This window comes from Setaria italica, chromosome VIII (assembly GCF_000263155.2).
Source record: "Setaria italica strain Yugu1 chromosome VIII, Setaria_italica_v2.0, whole genome shotgun sequence".
Classification (NCBI taxonomy): domain Eukaryota; kingdom Viridiplantae; phylum Streptophyta; class Magnoliopsida; order Poales; family Poaceae; genus Setaria; species Setaria italica.
Window position 1 is genome coordinate 2,151,220 of NC_028457.1, and position 18,162 is coordinate 2,169,381.

An 18,162-nucleotide genomic window follows, 5' to 3' on the forward strand; every position below is an offset into this window, starting at 1 on the left:
TCGCAATGCTATTGCAGCTGATGTTTATCTTACAATCAAGATTAACTTCGCTCTTGAGATTTTGCATTGATTTAGAACATAACATCACCTAATTTGTGGTTTATAATTCTTCAATTTTTTTTAGTTAGGTTTAATTTTTGACAAATTTGTAAAGTTGCAATTTATTGGCTGTTTTTCAACATTGGTTCAATTATATGAGAATCGAGCACTGGAATATAGTCAATAATACGAACAAGCTATTGGCTATATTTCAAAACATGTTACGGTCATAAATAATAATGACATATGAAAATAAGTCAATCTAAATATATCTAAGGGACCGGTGACAAAAATAGCTTTTTACATTAATCCTGTTGGGTATGTTAGTAATTTTTCATTTAATTTAATCCAGAAACAAAAATGTATAACATGATAGTAAACATAGATAGATTAATCATGTTGCAGGTACTAATTAAACTAGACACGTGCCTAATTAAACTAGACACGTGCCTAAAAAAAAGTAAACTATGCATGCTAAGAAAATACTAGCACATATACCTCATTATTTGCACAAACCAGAGGAATCCCTAACACTATACTCTGTTCAGCTGGCTGCTTTGCAGCTGGCTGCTGCTGCTCGGCAGAGAGCAAGCAGCTGTAGCAGCACGCACCAGCAGGCAGCAGCAGCCGCCATGCACCAGCCGAGCAACGCCATATATATATAGAGAGAGAGGGATAAGAATATGGATGCTACAGCAGGGTTGAAGAGAATAGTAGTTGCCAAAGTTATGTTTTGCAAAATCTACTACAGCACGTACGCTAGCTTGATTACATTATTAATTATCCCCCTTTAAGAAATTTCCAGGAAAAAAATTGAAGGACCGTACATATATATTGATGGATCTGCATGCAGAAGCCGGGGAATAGTCGCGGCACATATTTTGCTCGTGGTCGAATGGCAGAAGAGAAGAAATTTGATATCTCTCTAGACTGCAGAAAGCAAACCAAAGAATTTGTGTGTACGCTATCCTATCCACCACCACCAGAACTAAGCAAACACCCCCACAAGAATGCAAACAACCTTCCTCGCAAAAAAGTAAAAAAGAAACAAAAAGAATGCAAACAACCTGCGCAGGACAGGACCCTTTTTCCGCGTACCTGCACGGATGCGTCGTCGGCATTTTCGTCCCCGGCGCCCCGCGCGTGGCGCCACCGGTGGATCCAAACGCGTCGCCGTCAGAAAATCTCACGACCGGCCACCTAATTAAGCAAGGTAATACAGAGATCGTCCAAGCAAAATCGCAGAAAACTCCTGGAAACCGGGCTCTGGTTTGGGTCGCCAGTAAACACAATACGTGACGGCCGCCGTACGTCCTTTCGGTCTCGTGGGCTGCTTCGCATGATCTTCGTTCCTGCAGTGTCCCACGTCCTGCTGTTCATTTGGACGTCGGCAGCCGACCAGAGAGGCCTATTGTTCCTGCCACCTTTTGCTTTCCAGTCGTCAGCAGGCTGCTAGGTTTTTGTAGCACAAATGCATGGGTTCATATGTATGCAGAGTAGTGGAACAGAACGATTACCTCAATGCATCATAAGATGTTCAAAGACAAGGATAAAAGCATGCTCATAGAAGAGCACATGTGCGCCGGTGCAAGTGCGGCAGCTTTGGCGCTTTCGGAGTCGGAGCTACAACTCGCTGCGCGGTTCATACGAGGCTCTGCAAATGGTTCGGGAACCACATTTTGAAGCATGTTGGGCTTAATTCTCTATATGTCTTGCAACTCAGCCCAACTAGGCCCGCAAGACCTCCATCACCTTCCCTGATTTCCCTTCTGCCGCCTCACTCCAGTCCTCAGTCACATTGAGGGTTCGCGCACGGATCCCTGACGCCGTTCGCCCGTGTTCTTCTGCCCCCCAAATCAACAGATCAGCGCCGCGTAATCTAGGTCGGGGCATCCGGCGGACAAGGACAAGCCACAAGGCGCCGGCGGGCGCATTCCCCGGCGACAGCATGCATGGTACATATATACATGGTATATGGTACCACAATTATTTGATCAGAAGTTACCATAATTATCTAGCGTCTCTCTTTCTTTTGCTCCTGTTCCTCCTGATGCAGCTACTTTTTGTAAACAACCTGCTACGTACTGCTGCGGCTGCTTTTTTCAAATAACTTGTATCTGTTTCCCTGCAACCTGTGCGCTCCTCTGCCTTGCTAAGGTATACATCCTGCTGCTCCAGCTCCTGCTCTGCTATTTCGCATAACCATGTCTCGCAATGTACCACATCTACACAGCAATGGATCATACTGACAACAGTAGAAGAGTGGCATTATTACATAGTAGCAGTAGCGCAGTACAACATAACTTTGAGCGGCAACAGTAGAAGAGTGGCATTATTACAGGCTGATTGCAGTACTCAAGCAATGAAACAGACAAGCCAGTAAGGTAAACAGGATGCACGTCCTCAGCAACATGCAATTCTTCTGTTTTTATTCTACGGATGAAAGAAACATTATAAGATATGCGCGCACAAGTAGACAGCCGGCTGGATGGAGTTATATGTGAATAGGATTGAGGAATCACGACTGCTGTGGGATTTCCTCTTCAATCTCGTCCTTGTTCTGTTCATCAGTCTTGTCCTTATCGGTCTGTCCTCCGCGTTGTCGCTTCATCTTGTTCGCAGACAAAAAATTGGCAATGGCATCTGCACGGAATGGCCCATCTACATGACACATATACCATTATTACATGCAACCCAGCAGTAAATACATGCCAAAAAGTTGAGGAAAATTCTGAACTTGAGATGAATACACGTACCATATAAGGTGAACTCCTGTTTATTCTTCAGCAGCACTAGACACGGGCGCTTTGCTGCTGGGTCAATGTTGAATAGCTTAGCAACATCAACACTTGTAGAGTGGTAAAATCTGAGACCATCTTCCAGCTTTGAAGCAGCGGCAAGCTCATCGTTGCAATAAGAACCCTGTCACATTTGGGGGAAAAAATAATTCCAAGAATTAAATTAGACTTCGATGTCTAAACATACAAGTTCACCATCTACTAGTTCTTCTTGTTCTTGTTCATCCTAGGTTGTCTTCATCGTCCTTCACCCCATGGAAAGTTACTATAATAACATATCCAAAAATTGAGTGTGGTTTCGTTTGGGATGTACTTAATTAGTATAGCATGCATGCATCATCATTTTTTTAACTGAATACTAAGTGGATTTGAAAAGGGAAAGGTTGACCAGGAATTTCACACAACAAAGGAAGTCGTATTTGGCTGCATTGCATTAGGGATCGGAGTAGGGTTTGCATATGACGGTGATGGCATTACCGAAGAGGCCAAGAATATATATTAAGTAATAATGCAAAGAAGAGAGAGTAAGGGATGGTACGGATAGGGAATCGAGGAAGGCGATGACGGCCTGGTCATCCTTTTCGAGTATTCTCTCAGCGTCATCGATGGTGTTGATGTTCTGCGGGTCCTTCGGGCTGTTCCGTTTTTTCCACTCGCGGATGTCAAGATGGTAGAGCAAGGCCCAGAGATGGGTGATGAACTCACCACCATGCTGGAGGTGCCGCATGTGCGCCTCAACATTGCCATAAGGCGCGGCGTAAACCAACATCCGGACCCACATAAGGGCCAGCGGCTCCCAGTGGTCCGGGCGACTTATACCTTCAACAAGCGGAGGATCATCACCGAGAAGCCGCTTCGCTAGACGCACGCCATTCAAAAAATAAGTATTCCCGGATGAATCAGATGCTAGATCTTTCCAAATTTTAGGGTCTGACAGTGCCCCGAGGAATGTATCCTTCTCCTGCTGGTCCAGTTCTATCCTTGCCGAGTTCGCAAAGACATCGTAGGCGTGCTTCTTCCCCCTGGCCGGCTCAGGAAGTAACTCTGGCGTTGACACCACTAAGTAAGCGCAATACTTGGATAGAGCATTGGCCACGCGCCGATTCCGATTCTCCTCCCTTTCTCCTCTTCCTCCTGCTTCTTTTTTGAAACATCCAGCTATTGCTGCAGCTGCTTTTTTCAAATAACCGGTAGCAGTTTCCCTGCAGCCTATGCGCTCCTCCGCCTTGCTCAAGGCATCTTGCTTCCCCAGCTCCTGCTCTACTAGTTCGCAGTACCATGTCGCAATGTGCAACTCCATTATATACTCCAGATATCTGCAACCACGCTGAGGTATATTTGTGTCATCGGGAAGATCGCGGAGAGCTAAGCCAATTGGATGCTTTTTATTAGCAAAGGATAACCAATTCGTATCTACTCTGTCTGTCTTGATCTGATGAAGAAAATCAATAACGTATCCCTTCACATCATCGTCCAACCTGACGGTGGTTGTTTTGTTGGTGTCGCTGCCCAACAAGTCCCAGAGAACCTCCCCGATGTAGTCCAATCCGAGCACCTTGACCAAGCGAACACATTTCTGGTAAAAATTGCCAACCATGGATGTTAAGCTGCTCAGTAACTCGGTCTCAGTCCTGCTGCTCCCTTCACCCTCTTTTTTCGCGGTTAATCTCCCTTCAGGTAGTAGTGAATGCTGGCCGATCTTTTCTTGCCACAGGTACTTGTCAAACCAATTACAGCTGGTGGCCACAAAAGCTTTCAATCCCATCCACCGTCGCAACCAGTATGGTGTCTCTTTTTCTCTGAACCTATCATCGTCGAAGGTGTATACAAGGTTCGTGGCATACGTGCAGGCAATAGCCACCCTTGCCCAGTTTGATGTCCAGCACCTAATCAAGTTCATCAACTGCAACAGAGCCAGGGACACCAATATGACAAAAGTGATAACAAGATCTGCAGTCGTGGTGCCCACAATGTTGATGCAACCACCAGGACCAGAAGCAATATGAAATGTCCCAGGAATGGCAGCTGCTACCCCCACAAAACATATCCCAATAAATGAAGCCAATGCCCATAAACTAGCAGTTTTCGCCTGGTAGTAGTGAAGGAATGGATTACCAGTGAAGAAGACATCGAACAGAAGAGCCAACTCAATCTCAATCACCTTCAAGGCCCAGGCCCAGTTGCAGCCAATGTTCTTCAGTTGTTGCGGATCTGGCACACGATCGCTCAACCCAAGAAAATGCCGTTGCAACCTATGAGACAGAAACATGGCAACGCACACATCGTAACAGGGCTGTCGTAGCCACTGATACTTGTTTATCTTTAATAGCTCTTCTATTCTATCAAAACTGACAAACGTCGACGTCGTGCCAAAATCAGTGCCAAAATCGACGATCATCCATTGTAGTTCATATAATTCAAACATGTCGGGGTAATTTTTTAAAACATATATTTGCTCCGGACCTTCATCCATAATTTGCACCATGTTTCGCATTCTGCTTTGTTGCATAAGAGCCAGTGACCTATGAAATCCCTTGATGAAAGTGATGGCAGCTATCCCGCCGATGGCCGTGTTACCAACAACACTGGAGATGGTTGAGATACTCATCAGCAAGACATATCCACAATTGAGGAAAATCCCAAATACCATCTTTGAGAGCGGGCCCTTGTAGTCAAGACCGTTGTACGCGGTAACTGGATCAATGCAGCCAAAAAGGGTGAACAAAGACACTGCCCAGATGGGATACATCTCGCTCTTCACCGACGAAGATTGCATTAGACCAATGCTGTAGGTCCCAAGAGACAGAGATAATACATGTGCGGCAAAAAAGCCCTTTTGGACTATCCAGCGATTGGACCAGCGACGGCATGACCCAAAAGCAGCAAGGAAGAAAGTGATGAGAATGGCCACAACTGCCAATGCCTGGATACGGAGTACTGTCCCCCTTGGGCTGTTCCACAGTTCTCTTAGATGATGCATGGAGGTTACTGACGTTGTATTCCCCAAGTGCTGCACCATGTTTCCCATGCGGCGATAATCCACCTAAATAGGACAACACGCGTGCTATAAGGAAGGGTGATAACATATCTAGATAACCACAAAAATCTTTTATATATGGTCAATTGGCCATGTCTGCCTGCACGGATGAGCCGACAGGGATAGATTTTTCTATAGTAATGCACTAACATGGGTTGTATGTTTTGCTAATTAATTGTGCAAACTCATGGGGAGCTCTATTTTGACCTGTCTTCATACTTCCAGCAAGCGACTACAGGACTAGAGGGTTTCAGGAATATAACAAGAGAGAAAAGCTGACTTATTATTAGCGCCACTAGTCCATCACCACGGTGCTCTTGCATGGTTTAATAATTTCAAGAGGAATGAGTAGCAGAAATTCATAAAAAAATTAAGATCCATGGACAATAACAAAAATTGTCTGCCTTGTGTGTGTGCTCTCTCGCTTGTTACATATTGTAACTCAATACTTATAGATATGTACTTACTTTACACGTTATGATAGACTATAGTTAGTAATTGATCTATACACTTTTCATCCACATTATTTATAGTTATTTTCACTATCCATCGCACACCTCCATATGTGTTTAAGTGAACCCTTAGTTTGAGCACTGTGTTTAAATTGAAATAGGTGTTCTCCTCGCTCCCTCCGTGCATATGTACATGGTTTATATGGTTACACACATCTTTGTCACACCCCAAAATTCCCATGCTGAGTTGAGAATAGATAACACCAAATAAAATAAAGGGTTTTTTTGTTTCTTTAAAATTTTCCAACTTTTAATTGTTTATTACTATCAACTTGGATAGAGAAAATAAAATTTTCAAATCAACAGTTGCAGGGTGTTTCATTCATGTTGCCTCTGCATGGTATTTATGTTTGCAAAATTGATTTCAAAATTCAAAGAAGATGAATGATACCACTAATTACAAAAGGCTATTTTTTAGAAATGATTTTCAAAAATATGATTTTACATATTTATTTTCCAAATTAATTTATGACATCACACAACCTTTTTTGAATTAATTTGTATTCGAAATGTCAAATTTGCATTTTAGCTCCCCAAACTTCAAAAGCTTATAGGGATTCTAAGGACTGGTTCTTGAAGCCTGTAATTCAGCTTAACAGCACAACCACAACATCATTATGGCTCTGGACCTGAATAATTCATTAGCTTCCCAATTATGCATGTTGTCAGAGAGGTTGCACGTGGCAAGTAATGTACAAGAAAGGGGCCTAAACTGACAGATCCGTAGTAGGTGTACAGATTGAGAACCACAACTTTTTAAAAGTCTTTCAGTGTAATGGCTGATCACCTCGCCAATGTGAAGTGAAATGGGATCATGCCTCTTGGATAACGATGTGCGACCTTTTCATAGTGTAAAGTTAATATATCAAACGTGCTCACGGTCAAGAGCTTCTTGGACTTCTTGTCATAAGCGGTGCTTAGGTTGGTTGGTTTGGTAGTAGTTTGCACATATGGATTTCTAAGGGTTAATTATGGATTAGGTGGTGATAAAATCCACTAAATAGAGCTAAGGACTTTGGATAAAAAATTAGGAAATGTTGCTTAAGCATGTGTTAAATACAAAAGCCCTTCTAATCTTGGCTTCATGTCGTTTTTTTACCAAACTTGCGAAGTACAATTCATTATACTCACCCTTTGTTTGTCTCACTGCTACCAGCTCCATAGACCTTAGCAATGATGTAAAATTCACCGAAGATGACAACTTTGATCCAGATGCTCTGTTCTAGGCTGGTATACTCACAGTCTACTGCATGTGGAGATAGAGACCCATTTCGCTAAATACTATAATATACCCATGTACATTTCTTTGGGACCCATGGGTCATTTTGTAATGAAGTTTAGCTTTTACGTAATAAATTTGGTAAGATTAACTATCGAGATTGTCACAAGTATAACTGAACCAATTCCAGCATACATGTGATCCGCAAAACTGGATGTGAGAATCATGCTTGCATATCTCAACACTGGCAGAAAATTCAAAATAGATAATCTAGAATCACATATTGGCATACTTTGGGGTATTTTTAGATTAATATTTAGGGGTTGCATTAGGTTATTTTTAATAATGATAGATATGGACAATTTATATGCAAATTTAGCGGGTTACTTTAGATTACTTTTATAACGGCATAGGTGTGTAGTTTACATAAACATTAGGGGTTACTTTAGATTATTTTGTATAACGGGAGATGTGGGAAATTCTTTTTTTTAAGAAATAATATGATAGATACAATGACTATGATTATGGAGTCTACCAGACTGAGGACTAGGTGGTTCTAATTTTTATCAAAATTTCTAGAATTTATCTTTTTTTCCAGCGCATCTCGTAAGGATGAAGGTGAGAATAATGTATGGTATAAGATCAGTAATTTTCTCCTCCGATTGTTGATCAGTCATTTGCTCATCTTTGCTATGTTTCATTTACTATGTTTGATTTGTTATGTTTGATGGCTCATTTGTGAGCATCACTATTGTGGATTGTATCCCGTATTTTCTTAATATGCAATAATTTGAGGCTCATTTGGAAGTAATGTCTTTCACTTGAAGGACAAGTGAGGTATATTGGTAAGATGGAAATTGCAACTCAAAATGTGCATGTCGTTGTGATTTTGAGATGTGCTTCACTTATGTGGCTTCAGGTCAATCGGGTTCTTTGCATGACACAAGTGTATTGTACCATATATTGGAAGTGGATGCTGAAGTATACCCACATCCTCCTTAAGGTATAACTCTTTCTAATATCATGCATGCTCCTATTATTACATCAAGTTCTTATGGTGTTGTACAGATGTGCAGGCAAGCACTATGTTGTGGATAAGGGCTATCCTAATCGCCTGGGTTACGTATCTCCATACAAGGGTGAAAAGAATCACTTACCGAAGTTGCATCAATGTATGCAAATCCTTTATAAGATGTCTCTATTCCATGTTCACACAAAAGAAGATTGTCACTACCATCATGGTTCTCCACAGTTTCAAATGTGAGCATGCAATTGAGGATGCGAACTTTGCTAATTTTGATCGAGATTCAAGCTAGGTGCCTACTATTTCAAAAAGGTCCAACAAGTATGTTGTGTCTCAAATGCCTCCGATGGTATATTACTATGGACACATTTTGTTATATTTTGGCTACATCTTATCATTTATCGCCTTAGTGTGGAACTAGGGTAATGATTAGGAATATGTCATATTATGGAATACTTGGTTGTAGACATTGGACGTGTAATATGTTGGTACTTTAACATTTTCATGATCATTTTATTTTGTATATATGGAGAAAATAGTTGGAGTAATTTCATTTCACTCAATAATGGTGCGGTCAATCAAACCAAGGGTAAGAATGGCAATTCAGCCTCAAGATCCTCTTTTTTGGAGCAGGGGGCACCCTGGTAGCCAAAAGCCACATCCAGATAGCTCCAACTCCATGTGGAGCATGCTTCGGACATAGTTTTGGAGTGGAGTAGAAAATTGTGAAGTTGTCATCATGCCAAGTATGGCCTAAATGACTCCTTAAAGATAAAAGAGAGCTCCATTGGTGGTTCCTACAACTATTTTCGAAACTAGTCCATCAACCATGCTGCCGCACGGGTTAATATGCTGCCGCATGGGTTAATATGTTTAAAAATTATTGTATTTGAAAATGATTTCGATATTAGACTCTGAACTAATAATCAAAATTATTTACCTACTATGCTCTCATTTTTTAATACTTCAACATAATACGCATATAGTTGTGTACTTATCTTTATCCAGTTGCGATTGATTTTTAATTATTAATTACTCTATACATTTTTTATCCACATATACACTTTTTTTATTTTGTATCGCACCTCCATACACTGTGTTAAGCATAAAAAATCAATATTTTTCATCACTTCCTCACATAAATGTATAAATGGTCTACATGCTGACACCCATCATGCCTATATACATTAACTTAGTAGTTCTATATTAGCAATGATATAAATAGGTAATTTTGAATCGTAAATTAGTTTACTATTTAATATTTTGTATGATGAACATGAAGATAATTAGATTAAGATTTAGGTTTTTAATTTAGGTTATTTTAAATAATGACATACGTGGGTAACTTAGATACAAATTTAGAATGACATTTTTTAAGTTATGCTTTATAATGATATGCATTGGTAAATTGAATGAAGATTATGGGGTTACTTTAGATTATTTCTTATAATGGCAGGGCTCGGTAATTTAGATATAGGTTTGGGCATTTACTTTAGAATATTCTCATAATGATAGTAATGGGTAACTTTTTATAAAATATAATAGACCAATGACTATGATTATTAGAGTTTACAGGATTGATGTTTGATGTTTCTAATTTTTGTGAGAAATTCTATGGTTTTTCTTCTTGTTTCTAGCGTGTCTCGTGAGAACTAACGTAGAGTCTCCAATAGAATAAAATGGGGCCACATTGCTATAAAACTATTACCTTAAGCTACCTCTCATTTGTTAAATATTCGAACACAATACTTATATAGATATGTACTTATAATCTTCATCTGATTGTGATAGATTTTAGTTAGTAATTACTCTATAATGTTTTTATCTACATTTATATTTTTAAGTTTTTCACTTTGCATCGCTGGTATGCGCTTGCATTTGTTTAATGGATCCTAAGTTTGAGCTATAATTTTAACATAGAAATATATATTCTCACACTTCCTCTATATCTTTATAAATGGTGATACATATCGTGCATATAGCTCTTAATTATTATATGATATACTAGTAGTGTAAGAAATAGATAATATAGAATCATATATTAGTGTATATTGGGATATATTTTTAATGAAGGTGATTTGGATTCAAATTTAGGGTTACCTCATGTTATTTTTAATAATGGCATATGTGGTAATTATATATGCAAATTTAAGGTGTTACTTTAAGTTATTTTTTAAGTATTAGTGGTGGGCAATTTCGTTGCAAATTTAGGGTGTTATTTTAAAATATTTTTTATAATAGCTTAAGTAGGTAATTTAGATGAAGATTAGGGGGTTCTTTAGTTTATCTCTACCTAATATTAAAGTGTGGTTGTTGCTTCCAACTGTTGTGGTTGTTTTGCAAAAAAGTCCCTTGACTTTTTCATAATAAACCCGCAGTCCATGGAATATGTCTTGATGATTTTGCAAAAAGGTCCCCAAATTTTACTGCAATTAACTCGAGGTCCAGCCTTTGCTCCTGTTCTTTTATCCTGCCCACATAGCGTGCTTGCTAGCGACGGCGCGGGATGCACGCCACCGCTTCGTTGCTCGCGTGGCCAACACTCCCCATGCTCACCACGCACTACCGCCGCTCGCCTTGGCGGGCAACTTCTCCCTTAGGCTGCACACCCAACCCGCCACCTGGACCCAAGGGGTGAAGGAGAGAGAGCAGGAAGGGGAAAGGAAATAAGGAGCCATGTGTCTCCTTGCAGTCAACTAAGTAGAGCCATGTGCCAGCGAGGGCATGGCGCCAGGGAAGAGGGAGGGGCGTAGCGGCAGTCGGCAGGCAATGCAAATATGGGAGGAGGTCGGGACTGAGAGGTCCTTGTTTGGTTTTGGTAATTGAGTGACAACCTAGGTGGACTAATATGTGTTTAAGTGAAATACATAGGTGATTAGTCCACAGGTAATTATGTGATGAAGAGCTCATTGCATATGAGACATGACATGGAGTCATGTGACTAGGTGGAGAAGATCAAGACAAGATTTGGCATGATGGACCGGTTGCAAGTGTGAAGGGCAAGTTGGAAGCTTTGAAGCGCTGGACCACATGGCGGGATGCTTGAGCAAAGACTTGGTGCCGATGGACCGATGCAATAGTGAAGAGCAAGTGAGGTCAAGATCGATGAACCAATAAGGTCACGTGATGATATGAAGTGGATCATATCATTTGTGATATGGTTGGTGCATGTGTTGCATCAACATTTGAGGAGATGGAATGGAATGCGCAAGGCAAAGGTATAACCAATAGGAATTTCATTTCACTGACCATAGGTGTGTAGAGAAGTTTATGACCGAGTTTAGGATAGATGGTCGTATTATCAAGAGGGGCAAACTTGTTTGCATATCAGTCATCTAGTGCCACTTGAGCGATCTAAATTGCAATGTTGCTAGGATCGAGTGGCGGTGTGAAGAGAGTGAAAACCCTTTGAAAAATGTTTGTGAAAATGCGAACTCACTCACACATAAGGTGGTACACTTGTGGAGTTGGCACTTTTGCAAAGGGGTTGAAGAAACGATCAAGAGGTGCTTAGCGGATGTAAATTGACCGGATTAATAAGCTTGATAGTCATACTATCAAGAGGGGTCAATTTCACTTGCTTGATGGTTCAATAGTGTCACTTTGTTCAAACCATTGTATTGCATGCATATGGACTAACTTAGTTTGAGAAAGTGAAAGAAGTGTGAAGAAAAAGGTGTTGGAAATGAGCTCTGACTGCTTAAGGGCGGACGGTCCGGCCCTGGGTGGCGAACGGTTAGCCTAACTTAGACAAAGACGTGTTTTTGGAGTTAGAGGATATTTTTGTGAGGAGGACGGTCCGCCTCTATAAGGGCGAACGGTTCGCAGTTCAAAAAAATGAGCTGAAATGTGTAACGCGGACGGTCCAGCCCCTATGAGGCGGACGGTCCGCCAATCCTCTATTTTCACGAGTTTGAACCCAACGGCTAGTTTGGTAGAACGGCGGACGGTTCGGGAATGGACCCCGGACTATCCGGGAGAGCCGTTACAGCTCGAGAAAAAGGGGAAAACGGCTAGTTTGTCCCCTCCCTCTATATATAGAGGGGTGGTCAGCCCTTGGGGAAGGTTGAGCACCTTGGGGATGTGTTGCCCTTGGTTGTCCTTGACTTGGGAGCCCTCTAACTCACTTGTGCTTGCAAGAGTGCGAATCGATTGGGAGTGAGTGCAATTCTAGTGCGTTGCTTTGTGAGATAGCATCAAGTGGCACTAGGTGTTCGTGTTGCAAGCTGGTGGTGCTTGTTACTCTTGGAGGTTGCCACCTCCTAGACGGCTTGGTGGCTTGTGACTCCGTCGAAGCACCCAAAGAAGATTATGCGTGGCTCCGGAGAAGGCTTTGTGAGGGGCATTGTGCTCATCTCGCGAGGATCGTGAAGAGCAACGCTAGTAAAGCGTGTCGTTGAGTGCCCTCATCTTGTGTTGGTTGTGCGCCGCCCATTGTGGGCTAGGCGGGTGATGCCTATTAGCGCGTGAACCTCCAAGTGAGTGAGCTGACACAATGGGGACTAGCTTGGTGGCAACCAAGTGAACCTCGAAAGAAAAATCACCGTGTCAGCCTTGTCATCCTCTTCTCGGTGGTTTGCTCCTTACATATACAAGCTCTTTACTTATTATTCATATATGTATAGCTTGTGTTGTTGCTCTTGTAATTAGCTAGCTTGTGTAGTTTGCTAATTACCTTCTTGCTTGTGTAGCATAGAAGTAGCTCTTGTGAGCAACTAGTTGGATTGTGTAGCTTTGCTAGTTACATTGCTTAGTTTGTGTAGCTAAGTTTTTGAGCTCTTTAGTTTGGCTTGTGTAGCCTTGCTATCGAGCGTTACTAGTGAGCTTAGGCTTTGTGCGCTTTGCTTCACTAGTTTGTGTAGGAGTTCCCCGATATGCTTAAAGTACTAGTTGCTTAAGTTTTGTATGACCTTGCAACCTAGACTTGTTTAGGAGAGCTTCCTAGCCCGGCACCTTAGTAGCATAATCTGATAATTGTTTAGGTGTTTGAAGTAATAGGTAGAGGGGTGTAGTCTTGGCTAGACCGATAAGTTTATTTCCACATTTGTTTCGGTTAGCTGGTGCGATTTTTTTAGAAAGGACTATTCACCCCCCCTCCCCTCTAGTCTGCCATCTTGACCCTATAGGGACCTCACACCCCCCCTCTCAATGACATCCATCCCCTTCAGATCCGGAACTAAGGCCTCCACATATAGCAATTGGGGTATCAATTTTGCACTTGATTGGATCAATTTGGAGTGGATTATAGAAGGGAGATGGATGGAAACGAGAAGAAGAGGAGAACGCACTCCTGCTCATGGAGGTTAGAGGTGTTGTGGCCTAGCGCTCGAAGCGGGAATGAGGCTAGGCACGGGGAGGACGAGTGCTTGCCTGGGTGATGGCGAGGACGGCAAGATGCGCAGTGCCTGGGCGATGGCAAGGATGGGGCAAGATGCAGGTAGCGCCGATGGACGAAGAGGCAGCGACCGACTGGATGATGATGAGTACGGGGGAATCGAATGAATGGATAGAGCGGAGGTTAAGAGGTGAATTTTTTTTATTTCCATGTGTAGGTCCCACTTAATAAACATATGGCATCAAACCACCCACAAATATCTTCTACTAGTGTACTTGCAAAGAGAGAACTACTAGGGACAACGCACCAACATATTGTGAAGCGAAGCCAACATATTAGGAATAAGCGAATAATAACGTGAGAGCAAGTAAGGACCCGTAGCAACGCACAGATATTTTTGCTAGTTTTATATAATGGTAGAGGTGTGTAATTTAGATATAGATTTAGGGGGTACTTTAGGCTATTTTTATAATGGCACATATGGGTAATTTTTTAGAAAATATAATAGATTCAATGACTATGACGATTTGAGTCTACCATTGATGGTCTGATGTTTTGCTTTTTTATAAGAATTTCTAAAATTTTGATGTTTTTCTAGAGCATCCAACTAAGATCCTATGTGGCTTCACTGGAGGCTTAAAAAAAGTAGTTGTAAGACAAAATGAAAAAAAAGAAAGAGAAACTGATAACCAAAGCAGTACTATCATAGATTTCTGTCCTTTCAAACAAAGTGGTGCGTTTTAAGGTCCATTGCAGGGGTTCTTCCCTCCGACAAAAATAATGTTTCACTGCGACAGATAATAAGATAGTTTCGAGTCACGTACCATGGCTTCGCTTTTCTCTTCGACGCAGAGTTGAGCTTCCCCTGTTGCGCAGGAGACGGCGACTCCTTTCGGAAAGACACCTTGAGCAAGAGACGTATATAGCTGAAAGTCAGGTTCGAAAGCACTTGCCGCCTCGTGTTCCGTGTATTGCTATTGCAGTATCGATACTAAAGATCTGGTCCGTATAAATTGCTTGATTTGCAGTGAGTTTGATCTCGGATCTAATTTCTTTATAGTGACGACATTAGTTAAACTAGCCCAATCAGGTCGTGCTTATGGAGGAAGAACATGATGGGCGGTTGAGATCGGCATTTGAATATCTCACAGCTAGCAAGGTTAAGTTCTTCACACTGTTGACACAACACAAGCACCAGATGTATACACACTGGCACTGACCTAGCATGCAGGCCGGCTCCCATGTTATCGTTAGCGTACAGTAATCTAATACACAGTACTGACCAAATTAAACAAAGCCGCTAGATGGGTTGTTTAATTGCATTGACCAAATTGAAGAGCCCACGTTCTTCGCAATTGGCCCCATGTGATGAGCATGAATCCGCGTAGTTGAAGGTATGGTTCATCTTGCATGATTAATTATATGGAGTATAAAAGAGACCACATGGACAACAACGTGAATCGCTGATCATAGTTCTTGTAAATGCTCAAGTCACAGAAGCTGATGTAGATGTGTAAATATAACAAGTGTGCTAAGTGTACTCCGGAGTTGCGATCGTGTGAAGACGGCGTGCCTTGTTGTGCTGCCAACTAAGCAGCCACGTAAGCATCAATAGCACAAGTTTGTTAGGGTCTGATTGGTTTCAGGATCAGCGGAGCCTGGCTCGTATCAGGCATGCAGGATCCCAGCAGCCAGGGTGTCCCCATGCAACTGGTATCTGATTGGTTGAATTCTCTATCGTGCCATGCTAGCTAAAGAACTTGGTTGGTTGCCCAGCTACTTTTCTTATGTCTATGCGCACCTCCCGAGGATTTAACCGCTGCACCGCGCGAGCTTGGCTCCAAGGAAACGGGAACTTTTATTGCATACCGCGCGAGCTTGGCTCCAAGGAAACGGGAACTTTTATTGCATCTCACGAGATAGGCTCAATAGCTAGCGCAGGCAACCAATCAACCCAAGGCTGCATCCCGAAAGCCTGGTTCACCTGCCATGTGGGAAACCAATCACCCCCTTAGTGTACTTCTGGCTTCTGCAAGCGATAGGGACCTACTGTTCGTTGTTGGCAGTATCATGATTAGCAGGTTCTGTAATACACTTTGGACTTCTATCTGCTTCTATCGCATGCTTCATTCCCTCATTGCTTTTGTCATTGAATCAAAAGAGGTCACTGAGGTCACTGAATCAAAAGAGGTGCTAGTTGTGGTCCCTCATCAGGAAGGTCTGAAACTGCAACTTCATTCGGTGCTTTTGTCATTGCTGATTGCTGCATGCGTCATTGCTGCATTCAGCTCTTGGTACGATCTAAAAGAGACCTCGATGTGCATCAGTAGTGGTTATTTTCAGCACTTTGCTTTCAGTATTATTCAAAAGTGCTGATACGGAATTAGGAGCTTTTGTTGTTAACAGTGAATTTATTCGGTCATTGTTCTGTTCACAGATTTCACATGGTGCTACAACAAGAGAAAACAGGCAGGTGTATTCGAATCGAAACCAAATGAATCTAATCGGGCCACAGCGCAGGTGCATACCGAAGACTGGAGGCCCGTGAGGTAGATATTGCCTCTGATCGGGGCCATCTCCTGATCCTCCACCCCTTCCAGCAGCATCCCCCAGCACTTCCATTTCTTTCTGCAGTCCTCAGCTCAGTCCATGACAATTGACTAAATGGCATGCATCTTTCACCAGAGCCCGATTGACCTGAGAGGCTCGGAGAGGGGACGGGGCAGTGCGGCGCCACCTCGACCGTGGATGGAGACGATCAGCGAGCGGCTGATAGATGGACCTCGAGCACGGATGTAGGATTTAGGTGGGGCGAAGGACCCAGCGATGGCCGGGGAGGGAGGCAAAGTTCACACACAGCCGATGTGCTTCCTTAGCAGGTTCTTCTTACACTGCTACTTGTCTTGCACCATGAGCCAACCAAAGAACTTGACACGGGGAGTGGCATGACTCTGCCAGACGAACTTGAACATGTCACACTCAGCGCCGTCCTGAACTGATGCCCTGTAAATCTGTCCAGTGTGCAGTCCATGGTTCACGGATTCGAAGCAAGATGTGCGTACATCCTCCTCGCCGGTGAGGATCAAGTCAGCAAGGAGCTCCTTGAGGGCTTGCAGTTCCCTCGTGGCTTGAGAGCTGAGGCGCGGAGCAAGAAAAGGCAGGATCCCTTGTTCAACCGTCTCTTTTACCGTCGCGCCGGGCTTGACGACATGGCTATGGAGAGCGGGGAAAGCATTTGACATAGGCACTCCACCTTCCCATATATCCTCCCAGAAATCCGTGGACTAGCCGTCCCCCAGCTGCACTCTGGTGATACATCTGTATGCGGGAAGCAGGTTGCGCAGCGCGTCCCAGTGTGAACCTTCAACCTCCCCCTGCAATGAGTGTAGGCGAACACGCTCTCGTGCCCACGTCGCCCAGGCAGACCCACTCGGATGATGAAGCCGGTGGAGCAGCTTGAGGAGCAGACAAGAGTTTTGCACTTGGAGTTGCCGAATGCCAAGTCCACCTAACACAACCGCGTGACTGCCGGGCGTACCCGGGTTGGAGCAGAGGACGACGGTCTTCATGGAGAAACCTCTGTGGCGGCGGCCACAGCAACAGCACGTCGGCGGCCCAGATCCAGAGGTCCCAGCGGCTTCTTCTTCTTGAGGCTCTTCCTGGAGGTGACCTGACGCTGCAGCTCCTTCGAGCATCCCATCAGCCCGTCCCTAAGGGCCTTGCGCTGCACTTCGCGGCTGGTAGCGTCCACGAACAGGGCTGGCTCCTTAGCCGCCAGACGGGCGCTGGCGCGCTTGGGTGGGTCGGCCAGCAGAGTGCGTCCACGGCGCTGGCGTGGGGGCGGTGGCGGGGAGGTGTAGCACTGGGCGGGGATGGCGGAGGGGGAGGGAGGTAGGATGCGGGCGAGTTTGGCGGCGGCGGAGAGGGCGAGGCGGGCGGCGGCACTGCAGGGCGCCAGGTGAGGAGCAGGGGGAAGGAGCGCAGGATTGGGCTGGTGGCGGCGGCGGGAGCTGTCGGCGAGGAGTGGATAACGATGGGGAACTGAGGCAGCGGGGGTAAGGAGTAGCTGTTTTTTTTTTGAGGGGGGAAACGGCCCAGCCCACCAAAAGGAGCTGGCAGGCCACCTCCACCAACCGGCCCAGGAGGAGGCGGTCCATAAGCAGGAGGCGGAGCCAGCCCACCCGGCGCGGGCCACCAT

At 43.8% G+C, this 18,162-nt stretch overlaps 3 protein-coding genes across 3 annotated transcripts; all 3 read right to left on the reverse strand.

Moving 5' to 3' along the window:
* Nucleotides 1–2,383: 2,383 nt before the first annotated feature.
* LOC111258131 lies at nucleotides 2,384–4,779 on the reverse strand. Its single transcript, XM_022828830.1, has 3 exons — nucleotides 3,376–4,779; nucleotides 2,796–2,961; nucleotides 2,384–2,700 (listed from the first exon to the last, which is right to left on the reverse strand). Exons 1-3 carry the CDS (start codon nucleotides 4,735–4,737, stop codon nucleotides 2,558–2,560), a joined length of 1,671 nt encoding a protein of 556 aa, XP_022684565.1. The 5' UTR covers nucleotides 4,738–4,779; the 3' UTR covers nucleotides 2,384–2,557.
* Nucleotides 4,737–14,887, reverse strand: LOC111258230. The gene is made up of 3 exons (XM_022829178.1): nucleotides 14,789–14,887; nucleotides 4,870–5,880; nucleotides 4,737–4,787 (listed from the first exon to the last, which is right to left on the reverse strand). Exons 1-3 carry the CDS (start codon nucleotides 14,789–14,791, stop codon nucleotides 4,737–4,739), a joined length of 1,065 nt encoding a protein of 354 aa, XP_022684913.1. The 5' UTR covers nucleotides 14,792–14,887.
* Nucleotides 14,888–17,529: 2,642 nt separating this feature from the next.
* LOC101786549 lies at nucleotides 17,530–18,162 on the reverse strand. The gene is made up of 2 exons (XM_004980112.1): nucleotides 18,099–18,162; nucleotides 17,530–18,005 (listed from the first exon to the last, which is right to left on the reverse strand). Exons 1-2 carry the CDS (start codon nucleotides 18,160–18,162, stop codon nucleotides 17,530–17,532), a joined length of 540 nt encoding a protein of 179 aa, XP_004980169.1.

Bases quoted from the DNA above. Each gene is read 5' to 3' on its own strand.
- LOC111258230 (XM_022829178.1), bottom strand. The intron at 4,788-4,869 runs GTAGCAGCTGCC...CCACGACTGCAG, and splicing joins TTGGGATATGTTTTGTGGGG to ATCTTGTTATCACTTTTGTC.
- LOC101786549 (XM_004980112.1), bottom strand. From the start codon at position 18,162: ATGGTGGCCCGCGCCGGGTGGGCTGGCTCCGCCTCCTGCTTATGGACC. The intron at 18,006-18,098 runs GTTGGTGGAGGT...CCGCTGCCTCAG, and splicing joins GACCGCCTCCTCCTGGGCCG to TTCCCCATCGTTATCCACTC.
- LOC111258131 (XM_022828830.1), bottom strand. From the start codon at position 4,737: ATGAACTTGATTAGGTGCTGGACATCAAACTGGGCAAGGGTGGCTATT. The intron at 2,962-3,375 runs GTACCATCCCTT...CAAATGTGACAG, and splicing joins CCTTCCTCGATTCCCTATCC to GGTTCTTATTGCAACGATGA. The intron at 2,701-2,795 runs GTACGTGTATTC...TGTGTCATGTAG, and splicing joins ACAGGAGTTCACCTTATATG to ATGGGCCATTCCGTGCAGAT.